The sequence below is a fragment of the Haemaphysalis longicornis genome, unplaced genomic scaffold (genome assembly GCF_048455015.1).
Source record: "Haemaphysalis longicornis isolate Haplotype H1 unplaced genomic scaffold, Haemaphysalis longicornis Haplotype H1 scaffold_9, whole genome shotgun sequence".
Classification (NCBI taxonomy): domain Eukaryota; kingdom Metazoa; phylum Arthropoda; class Arachnida; order Ixodida; family Ixodidae; genus Haemaphysalis; species Haemaphysalis longicornis.
Genome location: NW_027526460.1, coordinates 72,491,368 through 72,502,924, shown reverse-complemented (window position 1 = coordinate 72,502,924; position 11,557 = coordinate 72,491,368). Strand labels below are relative to the sequence as shown.

General features: G+C 46.9%; 1 protein-coding gene across 1 annotated transcript; it reads right to left on the bottom strand.

Moving 5' to 3' along the window:
* Positions 1-4,767: 4,767 nt before the first annotated feature.
* Positions 4,768-11,528, bottom strand: Rps23 (ribosomal protein S23). The gene is made up of 4 exons (XM_077684743.1): positions 11,419-11,528; positions 10,771-10,930; positions 9,176-9,296; positions 4,768-4,957 (listed from the first exon to the last, which is right to left on the bottom strand). Exons 1-4 carry the CDS (start codon positions 11,507-11,509, stop codon positions 4,811-4,813), a joined length of 519 nt encoding a protein of 172 aa, XP_077540869.1. The 5' UTR covers positions 11,510-11,528; the 3' UTR covers positions 4,768-4,810.
* Positions 11,529-11,557: the final 29 nt, after the last annotated feature.

Below are 11,557 nucleotides of genomic sequence, written 5' to 3'. Positions count from 1 at the left end.
TCATGTACGGTTGTGCAGACAAAACTGGCAAATTATTTGGCGGATGTCAAAACGTGTTCCAATCTGGACATCGCGCATCTCAAAAAAGGCATCGAGGCAAAACTTCTGCCGACACTGCATTTTTACTAGAACACCTTCAATTTCTAAATCAGTGGCCACGGCCAGTTCGAAACCCCGAAATAGATTTCTAAGGTTCAACCAGGACAAATTAGACAACTTGTTCAGCGTAACACGGCAGCTGAACGAAAATGACGACCGGTCCACCTGTAAATTCAGCAGTAGTAAATGTGCTTGCATTCTATAACCCAGTGAAGCCACTTAAGGGGGCACATGGGTCGTTGGGAACAAAAAATTGCCCAAAAAAGCATTTTTTAGGTATCCCTTTTTCCTTAATTTTTACAGTATTTCCTCTGAAAAAGTTGGACACTATCAGGTTCTCATGAAAGCTGTACAGGCCCAATGTAGATGGAAAAAATTACAATTTTTCTTAAATTTCCCCCTTTTTCACCACGAGTGATATTGCAGCGATAGGAAATGCTCGAGAGGTAGATCCCAGCATATAGAGCGGCTAGAAAGACAATTTCTTTTGCAGCGCAAAGCTGAACGTTGAAACCATCCAATAAGGGAAGCAGATTTTACATTTTATGTTTCAGTACGTGTTCAATTAGCATTATTTTTAATTTGTAAGCAGGAGTTCAAACCTAGAAGTTAGAATTGATGTAAACTCGTATGTGATGGCAAAACAAAAAACTGCTGCTTCCATCATTTCATTCTCCACAACTTCTGGTATCTATTCGTGCCTTGTTAACTTTTTGTTTAGTTATTGTTTTCATTGTTCTCAAGAACAATTAAGAAGGACTTTTAATTATCTCGGAAACTCAATGCCTTACATTAAAACTAAATGGATATTTGAAATAAGCTAAAAAACTGGCCTGAAATGCCTGAAAATGCCTCTGGTTAAAATAAATGAAATGGAATGAAATGAAAAGCCCGTAAAGTTTCATCAAGATTGGCTGGAAAGCAAAAAAAGTCCCCAAGACCATGAATTGATTGATTGATTGTGGGGGTTTAACGCGCCGACGCAATGCAGGCGATGAGGCGCGCCGTAGAAGAGGTCTCCGGATTAATTTTGACCACTTGGGGATCTTTAACATGCGCCGAAATTTCGTACACACGGGAATTTTTGCTTTTCGCCTCCATTAGACGCAAGACCACGCAGTGTGGCCCCTTAACGCTGGAAACTGCTATTCTGAAGTGGTCGGTTCATTGGTTGACCATAGCAAGATGACAAAATAATCGATGCTCTAGATAAGCTCATGGACAACGGAAGCCTGGATGATGTGGAAGCCGGTTTGGATTTTCTTTTACAGGAAACAATGTTGGCGAGAGCAGCTCAAGCCACCTTGTGCACTGTCGCAGAGTTTGTTGCCTCCAAAATGCTGCAAAGGACGGGCTGTGGCCTTTGCACTCAATGCTTAATGGCAAGAAAGGCACCTGCAGGCCTGAATCAACACAACGATTTCATTTGTCAGTTTGATTGTGGTGGCCAGATTTACCCTTCAGGTGACCTTGCGGGGCTGATAAGCACTTTGGAGAACCCTTTCACTGTCTCTTTTAGTAAAAAAAATATTAATTCTGAGGAAATGTCAGACTTCGCTGCGTTTTTACGCAGTCGGCTGCACTGTTCAGGGGAAAAGCTTTCCCTGCGAATTGTATCAAGTCTACGTCCTGCTTAGGTTGCACTTGTTATGTGAAACCCTTGATCAAGGACAGAAGTTCTCAGCGGAATCGACAGAAGCTCCTCAAACTGAGAAGGTGTGAGTAAATGTTACACGGGCAGTACGGACTATAAAGGTCAGACACATTTTGATTGAACTGCCATTTCGCACTCAATGCAGTTGCATAGCAACAGCACGCGTGGTGTGCTTATAGTGTTTAATAAATATGCCCTGTTGTGATCCTGCAGCTTTCCTTGTTTCGTTTGTCTTCTATACAAACAATAGTTTAGAGTGAAAAGGCTGTGTCGACATTTTGGCGTTTGTTAAGACCGCCAAGTAATCGAAATTAATCCGGAGCCCTCCCTTAGGGTGCGCCTCACAGCCCAGTTGTGGCGTCATGGCCATTATAATATACACAGGATATTGTTGCCTCTCTTAATTTTAAACAAATAAAATGTACAGCCAGTGTGATGCATGAAAGCAGCTCACTGGGTAATCATGTCCTCAATAAAAATATCTCTAATGTAGCACATGAATTGGTCAAATTCGGCTTATTGGCCGCTGTGAAAAAAAAAAAAAAGAAATGCAGGTAGGGGAAGCTCGTATAGTTGATTCCAAGGATTAACACCCAATGTGAGTGGTGGCACGAGATATTCTTGGCGCTGCATTTGCACAAATTGCAGCATTCAAAGTTTTTGTACAAAGGGAAGTGTTGGTGCATTTGGTAGAACAGTTAAACTAGATTGGTTATTTGTAATTTGTTAGTCCCCAGGGACTAATTTCGTTGTATTTCAGTATTGTCTGCTGTGATTACTCGTGGCACTATATATTCTTTCTACAACACTTTTAAGCAACTGTCTCATTGGAAGGCTGCCCATTTCGGCAGTGCTCCCTCCCACGACGCCACCACACTGCCCGTAGTTTTGAGGGCACTGTAGCTTTAATGCTATCTTCGTGCACCCTTCACCAAAGTCCCCTTCCAACCCCAGCAAAGCTGGCAATAAGACGAAAAAGCAGGCTACTTCCTTTCCTGACCCACCTCCCCGCATACGACTTTGAAATGGACTGGTTTTTTTATTTAAATGCTAGCACTGATTTACTGCTCCAGTATTTATTATAATGCATTTGCATTTCACAAACGTCTGGCTTGTGTTTTCAACAACAGCTGCTCAACGTTTGCGCCTCCTGCAGTGGCTGCTGTGCTCTTTCAATTCCAGTTGCTTTAGGCATCCGATCCACCTTTTTCCAGTACTAGTCAGGAGGAACGAGAGCTCCGTGTGCTGCAGACGAATACCTTTTCCCATCCCACTAAATGCCATATGTTGCACACCACCGTATATTCCCCGCCATGCGCTTCTGCGAAGCCCCTGGGGTGCTCTTTCATATGGTAGGAGGCAGTGCCCATGCCCCACTACATTTGAGAAATCCCTCCCTCTCTTCTGATAAGGTTTGGGAGAGAGCTGAAGGGGTCTTGAACTGAGGACTCCTCTCCACTGCTTTTCACAATAAGCACGTTTACTCTATCCAGTACTAGTCCACCTAGCGGCCGTTTATCTGAACTAGCGCGTTAGGGCAACGCCTAGCCCATGATCATCGCTGCCACAGACAGCTGGGTGTTCAGAGCATGCGTTGTGTGTCGGGGTGCCATGTTTGGTTCTGCACATTTTCATTTCACGTGCGCGAAGTATGGCCTGCGCAAGTAGTCTGCCCACTGCAACGTGAATCGAAACAAGCCTGCACTGCTTCCTTTCAAATGGCAGCTTTGCATTCAACGGCAGCACACTTATCCAGCATATGAAAGCGGCTGCACTGGCACCTTGCTCTGATATGCCGCTTCACTAGACACACAAAGTGCAGCGATGCAAAAAAAAAAAAAAAAAAAAAAGAAACAAGACTGCATGCACGGAGTGGTAGTCACTGGTTTATTTGCCCCCCCCCCCGAGAGAATGGCGGCTTGTGCAGTGGTCAAGGGTGAAGCATGCAGATTGCTCCTAAAAAAAGGTGGCTTGACTGCTTCCCAAGCCATACTTTACCTACCTGCACCCCAGGGGCCTCACTTGTAGGCCTGATCACATGTCCATACAAGGCGAACACATCCCTTCGGTGATTTTGCTTCACATCCTTGTTCTACCAGAATGGCATGGCACCACACATCTCCCACAACTCCATACCTGCATACTCGCCTACTTCCCCACAGCCAACATCATGGCATCAGAAATCTGTCAGCCAGACCAAACTCCCATTACCAGCAAAATCATCTACGCCACACCAACCCTAAATCTTCAAACGCATGAAACTGCACAAAGAGAAGCTCCAATTTGTAAAGCCTCCCCATCTACACCTCAATGGACGAACCAAAACTAGGACTAGACATCCTCAGAGAGGTCGTGAAAGCTCGGAGACGCTTCACATTCAAGTCAACTGGCCAAGCCATTTTCCACATGCTTTGCTACCTTATGCACCACATCCTCGTTTTCACGATACCGTACTATATGCATCCCACCGTCAACCAAGGCTGTCGGGAAGCAAGGCACACTTTTTCCTGACGCAGCTACGAAATGGCCCTCAGGTCCACTACATTAACATCGCCCGTGACTCCTGCACGCGACACAGAACTTTGGTCACCCTAATCTCCAACGAAATACAAACAAAAAGTTCTGGCGATCGCCCTCTCAGCCACCACCCACACCAATCCTCCCCCACATCATCTTCCAACTCTTCCATCCCTCTCCTCCGAAGTGTACTTGACGAAGCCACCACCCCATCATCTGGACTCCCGGCCACTGCAACCTCCATTTGGGGAATGAAGCCCGAGCTCTGCCCTCCCGGGCATTCCCCACCTACGGCCAAAAGTGATATCCTACCACATGCACGGACGCCCACAGCCTCCAAACACGTACGATGCCCTTGTATCTCACAATACTGAAACCAAATTCACGTAAAGTACGAACTACCTCCTTTTTGTACGGATTGTGGGATTGCAAAGCGGAGCAGGAAAAATCCGGTGCTCCCTTCCCGACCAAAGCAGTGACACAAGGGAGACCAGCGGTCGGGTGTGTGATGGAACGTGTGTGTGTGCGTTTATTGGCGGCCTAAGAGCGGGGGCGCTCCTTCTTCTCCTTGTACAGGGCCAGCAGGGACACGTTGGCCACCTTGACGACCTTGAAGCGGACACCGGGGATGTCGCCCACGGCGTGGCCCTTTCGGCCAAAGCCTGCCACCAGGACCTCGTCGTTCTCCTGCAAATAGGCATAGGTAGGGAGGTCACGCACTTGGGACGTTTTCTCAGGAGACACTCACTCCCCTGAAATTTGCCTAGTCTGCCATTCAGGCCAGTTTTGCATTACAACTGTCACCGTGATGAAGGACAGCACACTCACCGCATTCACCATTGAGGCATTTTGAGGAATTAAATCGCCATTCTAATAACTTTATCATAAAATTATTTATTTGCTTGTCTTTTTTTTTGCTGGATCATTTTTTTCTAGGAATTAAAAGCGATAAATTAGCACCGTCTGCTTGCACGCCACTTCTAGCTGTGGTTGTCCGCACTCGGCGGTGAGCAGAACATCAGAGGCGTGCGCAGTAGTGTTTTGTGTTAATATTCCCAAACTAGCTTACTCAGAGACGAAGAAGAACGCAAAGATAAATTAATGTCACGAAAAGCTGTCAAAACCACAATTTACCATTTAGAAAAATGTCTCAGTAGCAAAAAGGCCCGTACACTAAGAGCGCAGCATTCGACCAGTGCACTGTCCGCCCAAGGATTTCATCACAAAAATGAACCTGCTGAAGGCCTCAAGACTAGTCGTACTTCATTTATAGTACCACTACGCCCGACAACATCGCAACTCTGAGCGTTCCAACCAGGTTGGTTGCATCACACTTCTCAGCACACACTGCTCAATTTGTGGAATCCCCCCTTACCGGTGCTAGAGCTTTATCCAGACTTTTTTCTGGTTGCCACACAACTTGACTTCACACTGCCGCACAACTATTCTAGTGTTGCCTGCTTAAAAGATCGGGTTTACGCAGAAATGCAGTTACTGTCCATTTCCTGCGACGAACCTCACTTAATGCAGAAACCAGACCACAGTGAACGTGGTACTGGGCAACAAATTCAGATCTGTGCAGCGGTCCGCAATCTATCCTCGGTATTCAATGGACCTTTTTCCAGTACCGGTCCCTCTAGCGGCCGCCACGGCGAACTAAAAATGGCAGTAAGGCACTCCCCCAAGAAAGTTTGGCTTTCGGAGAACTCGTGCACAAAATATCCTGGTCCTGCTGCCCCTCCCGCACTGACCCGTCACCCCCATCTTTCACATGAATGTCACGGTAGCAGGCGAACGTTCTCGTGACTAATCTGCCGTGTTCGAAGCACCCCCCCCCCCTTTTTTTTTCATTTTCGTAACCCCATCACTGGCACCCATGTGCTGGAAGCGTGGTCAGTCTCAAGCGACTTCGCCCCTTTTCTTAGAAAGCCATTATTGTATGCACGTACGATCCCACCACGAGGAGTTCAAAGAGAAAAAAAAAAAAAAGAAAACGTGCAGATTATAGCCGCTCCCTTTGCAGAAAACCGAGGGGCGCGCTTGTTTATTTTGCCCGAGTCGCGTGCCAAGAATGGCGGACCGGCAGCCCGCGCATGCGCAGATCGCTACTGGAAAAAGGTCCATTGCGCGGAATGCATGCAGGCAACCAAGTGTGCGCCGCTATATCTGTGGCTAAGCGTCTGTTGCTAGGCGACGTGCGCACGGCCCGCAGATCAGGCACCCCTCTTCTCCACCATGCAACCGTGTGAGTGCGCTGTCACTCGTTACGTCGCGCTCCGCAGGATGGTGGCACTTGTCCGTGCTAAGCACGACTGTGAAACACATGACTTTGTTTCACGTTAGCCGAACACAAAGTATTCCGCCGAGTTCACTGTGAGTGCGATTAATAACATCTCTGTTGGCGTCACAGTTGAGAATCGGAACGGAGCAGATGACGCACACCGGTGTCTTTTAGATGCGATGGCATCTCATTCACTCGCCTTGTTCCTCCATACGGCGTTGTTGTCCGTCCACACCCCTGTCCCATTCTCCTCGCCGCGCGAGCTGCGCTCTTTGCCTCTCACCCCCTCTCCTATCCGATAGCAAACACTCTCTCGCGAGGGGCATTGGATTGGATTCAATTGACTTGGCTTGGATTAAAGTGGATTGTGTTGCGTCATAGCCGCGCCAGGGGGTTCACGGGACGTTTCACGCGATGGGAGAATCAACCTAACGGAAACAACAACGAAACCCCCTATGCGTCGCATCTACACGGGTTCCCGCGAGGGGAGGTGGGAGTAATTTTTTTTTTCTTCGGCGTGCGGCCCCAGTGGCCGTTTCCAGTGTTGCCGAGCGAAGAAATTGACCGCTAAACTTTTCAACGAATACCGCCTATTAAAGGAGTACTGAAACCGAAATTTTAAGTTCTTTTTATTGACTCCAGAAATGCTTCACGGCTTGGTGAATGCAAAACAGCACTTTAAATACTTGAGCGCACGACAATTGCATTGAACAGCCTGAAAATCGTCCGTTTTAGTTTCCCATGCTTCCAGCCCGGAGGACACGTGACAGAACCATGGAATGACCTCACCGTTTTGTGCAGATGTCAAAACGCTGCAAAGGCCGGAGGAGGCGTTGCTTTAACTGCCCCGCCGCCAGAGCTGAGCTGCCTAAAGGCATTAGGCCTAGCATTGCGGCGGAAATTGTATGGCCTCCTTCAATAAAACACCTGATGGCGGCTTCTGTTGCAATTCTGGGCTTTGTTATCGGCTCCTTTCCCACGTGTGGAACTTTTATTTTTGGCAAGAGTGCCTTTGTGAGCGGCAGTTATGCCTGTAGCTGTGGCTACATGTATTACATCGTGGACGCGCACCGCTCGCTGGGCGTTAAGGAGTTTTTGACGAGCCTCAGAGGCACACGGCTACATCGCCTTTTTCCCCCTACCACGGAGTGATGTCACACTGTTGCCCAATTACTGCACCCTGCTCTGCAAGCTGTTCCGTCGGAGCAATAAATCAAATTAAATTTAAGTATATTCCACGCGTTACAGGCCACCCATATTTGAGCCAGGGTATTCTGCTTAGTAAAGGAAGCAGACTGTGTAATAATAAAACGAAAAATTGGAGTCAGTACCTATTTAAGCCCATTCTACATTGTGCGGATTTGCTGCTGGGGTGCTGATTGTGTGGCAAAACCCAGTTTTGCCACTGAAGCAAAATGTTCGATGTTTGTAACAGCCAAACTTTTCCTCGAAACGCTGAACGGCATTTGGCAATTTGCTGCAGCTGTGTATTCGCAAGTAAATTTGCTCCATGTAGAACAGGCATTACTCCCCCAGCCCCCATAATAATCCTTGAGTCAGCTGTCAGGCCTAAAGCTGAACTGCTACTCAAAGCCTATACATTACCAAACAACCATATACCTCATTAACTGCCACTCATTTTAAGAGTTGGTCATAATCACCCTGGTCTCAGCCTTAAAATGTTATATTACAGTTCCTTGACAAATGCAGAAGAATCTCACAGATGAAAATTACAGGAAAATACTAAACAACTTATCATCAAAAGACTAACCAAACTAAGAAGAATTGAGACCAAGCTTTCATGAAGTTAAAAGCCAGGAAAAATGAAGATGGGAACATTTCAGAAGGGTTTTACTGCATTCACACAACGTTCAGCAAAGACTAAAGATGCTGCAGTAGCTGAACAGCATACGGTTTGCCAACCCACTTTCTGCCCTGTACTTTCTGCTGGCAAGGCACCAAATGACCCGTAACAACATTAAGGTCTCCTGAAGACTGTGCAATGCTGTTTTCACAAATTAGTCTAGTCTGCCCTAAACCCCCCAGCGCATTAAAAATCACCAGAAAAACACCCACCAGTCCCCACAGTAACGTTTATTTTCTACAGAGCTTCGAAGTGAAGCCATAAAGTGAAGCCATCTTCCCCTCACATTCAAAGAACTGTACTGAAGAACCAATACTATGCAGATCATTAACAGTAGGCTCCTAAAACTCAACTAGGCACAGTAGACTCCCCTGGAAAAAGCAATAGGCTTCCCTAAATAATCTGTGGACTCAAACTTTTCTTTTTTCACCACCATGAGCCTGTTATACATAGCACGAATTCGCAGCTGCGGCATCACTCGTGCGGCAAAACAACTTCTGGCCGCTGTGGCAACCTGCCAATAGAGTGGTACAGTCGAACTTCTGTGAATGATAACTTGCCTCACAAAACATTATGACGGCGTGTTGTGCAGCCCATTAAAAAAAGAAAAAGAAAAAAGGAAAGCGCAAAAACAAGGTAACCAAAACAACCTACTTCCACATGCTGCACTCACTAGAAACGAGCCGCGTCGAGCAATTAACAACTGCACAGCCTACTTAAAGTGAAAAGGCTCAAAGGAGTCTATCGAAAGCAAGCGCACCTCGATGTAGTTGAGGCAACCGTCCCGGGGCACGAAGGCGGTGATCTTCTTGCCGTTCTTGATCAGCTGCACTCGGACGCACTTGCGGATGGCAGAGTTGGGCTGCTTGGCCTCAACACCCCTGCGTTGCGAGAGAAGGCGGTTCAGACCGGCCAAAGCCAGGGGATGCAGCGGCACTTGCAAAGAACCAGAGAAGTGTAATGGGGCCCAGTGCATCACATGCCACGCAGGCGAGGACTGCGGCTCTTTCAGACGACCCAAGACACTTCAAAGTGCGCCAAAATCTCTCACGAAGTTCTGTGCACTGGCCTCATCATCGCACTACAGGAATCAAAGCTGCAACCCGGTATGTTGCAGCAGTGCGATAATGCCTTGGCCGCTGCGCAAACTATGTGTGGCACACTTCCTTTGCGGGGAGGCACATCTTTGGCCATTTAAACCCTTCTCAAGCTCAGTGTCACTTCCCTCGCAAACAAGTCAACCCAACTCCAATTTGTCTGGCATGGCCTACAAAAGCAAACGGCCTGTTTCGCAAATTCACAAGTTGCTTATCAGTTTATAAGGTGGTTCGGCCAGACATCGTAATTGCGGGCATTACAGAACAGCAACAAATTGCGTTATGCCCATTGCAACCTCACCTAAGATTTTAGCAACTCGGGACTAGTGCAGATGTATGTTGTAGAATGTACCACTAGCAAGAAGGCGGCGGCATCATTGCAAATCTTTCAGCTGCTATCGCTCACGTAAGTCCTCCTGCCATGTCAACTGCGGGGTTGAAGCAGATGTTAACGTTCCACAGTGCGTCTCTGACAGTTGCCATATACGTTTTAGTTCTAATCTAGGAATGGTACGTAAACAAGCTTCGCCAATCTGTTTTCGCCTGTCCCTAGATTTATACCTCTGCTACACTAGCATCCAAATGTCATTTGACTCAAATGCCAAGTTGTGCTGCTACACGGGGTTTTCAAATGCCGTTCAACTTCAATGACATTCGAGCCAAATGAGGCCCGAGAGAGACATTTGGGATTTCAAATGCCATTCTTAGCACTCTTGCACACAGTGTCTTTGATCAGCAATAAAAAAATGTAATACTTCCGCACGTAAAACAAACAAAATATTTTCGTTTGTGGAACGTTGTTCACTGTTCATTTTCTTAAAATATGAAATCAACATATTTAATTTTCATAGTCTCGAAACCAGTGGGTAAGTTGCACAAAAAAAAAAAACTACGCAAACAGCCACCACATTAGAGTCAAAACTAGTGTCTCTTCTAATTTCATATCATTTTACTACCTTAGACTGCTCCTAAATTTGACTGTATTGTACGAAAACGGAACGGGGCGACAACAGCGTCTCTACAGCACGGCGACCAATTGTGAAAGCTTTCAAATACCATCGAAATTGTAGTGTAGCACGGCGCATTCTGAATGGCATTCGAAGCACTCCATTAGAGTCAAATGACATTCGGACCCTAGTGTAGCCGGGGTATCATTGCCAGATGGCGACGTGACTCGACAAGCGACACGACCGTTGTCTGTATGAATGGCGCCCATACGGCCGACTTTCCACGGCCTTTGCAACGAAGGGCTACTCACACTTTTTCCAACACGATCCCCTTAGCGTGCGAGGCGCCTCCGAAGGGGTTAGCCTTCCAGCGCGTGCCCAAGTGAGCCTTCTTGTAGTCCTTGTCGTGCCACCGCTGGTCGCGGCGGTGGCTTCGGTGCTTGCGCGCAGTCCGCAATCCACGAGGCTTGCCTGCAACAACCGCCAGGGCATTAAATAACCGAAAATGCATGCAACGATTTCCTACCATCGTTTACGGGACTGAAACCGACATTTCGTGCTCTTCCATGAAACAAGAAACACCCCGCGACAAGCCCCTGCGCATCCCGGCACCGATCACGGCGTAGCCAAACAATCACAGCAGCACCTAAGCGCTTTCAACGTTTTTTCAACTTAATTTTGCTAGAATTATGCCTAATGAATATGAACTCTTGACAAAAAGTAACAAGCGTCGCATCGCTACGGCGCCTGATGTTGCACGTGTAACGACCCGCCATGCCGGAGCCCCTCGTTTCCAATGGGCCCATGGCGACAGCCAGTTTGTGAACAATAAAAGCACTCGATTATGCCGATCTTACACGAAATGCATAAGGCGGACGTTGATTTTGTCTTCTAACTACAGTTTCACCCGTAAAAAATCCTTCGAAGTTTAAAAATTAGAAAATGTAGCGAGCCCTTACCCATGTCTGTGTCAACCCTAGCCGACAAAAAACGAGAAAGGAATGCCGCAGTGAATGCTACCGCTAACAATGCCACAACTAATTTAAACATTAAAAATATATAAACGATTTTAATAGTTTTTTTTTATTTTAAAAATAT

What these genes read in the sequence shown, in the direction of transcription:
- Rps23 (XM_077684743.1), bottom strand. Translation starts at nt 11,509, where the DNA reads ATGTTTAAATTAGTTGTGGCATTGTTAGCGGTAGCATTCACTGCGGCA. An exon ending in TAGGGTTGACACAGACATGG is followed by an intron (nt 10,931 to 11,418) that starts GTAAGGGCTCGC and finishes CGGTTGTTGCAG; the next exon opens with GCAAGCCTCGTGGATTGCGG. An exon ending in GTTGCCTCAACTACATCGAG is followed by an intron (nt 4,958 to 9,175) that starts GTGCGCTTGCTT and finishes GCCTATTTGCAG; the next exon opens with GAGAACGACGAGGTCCTGGT.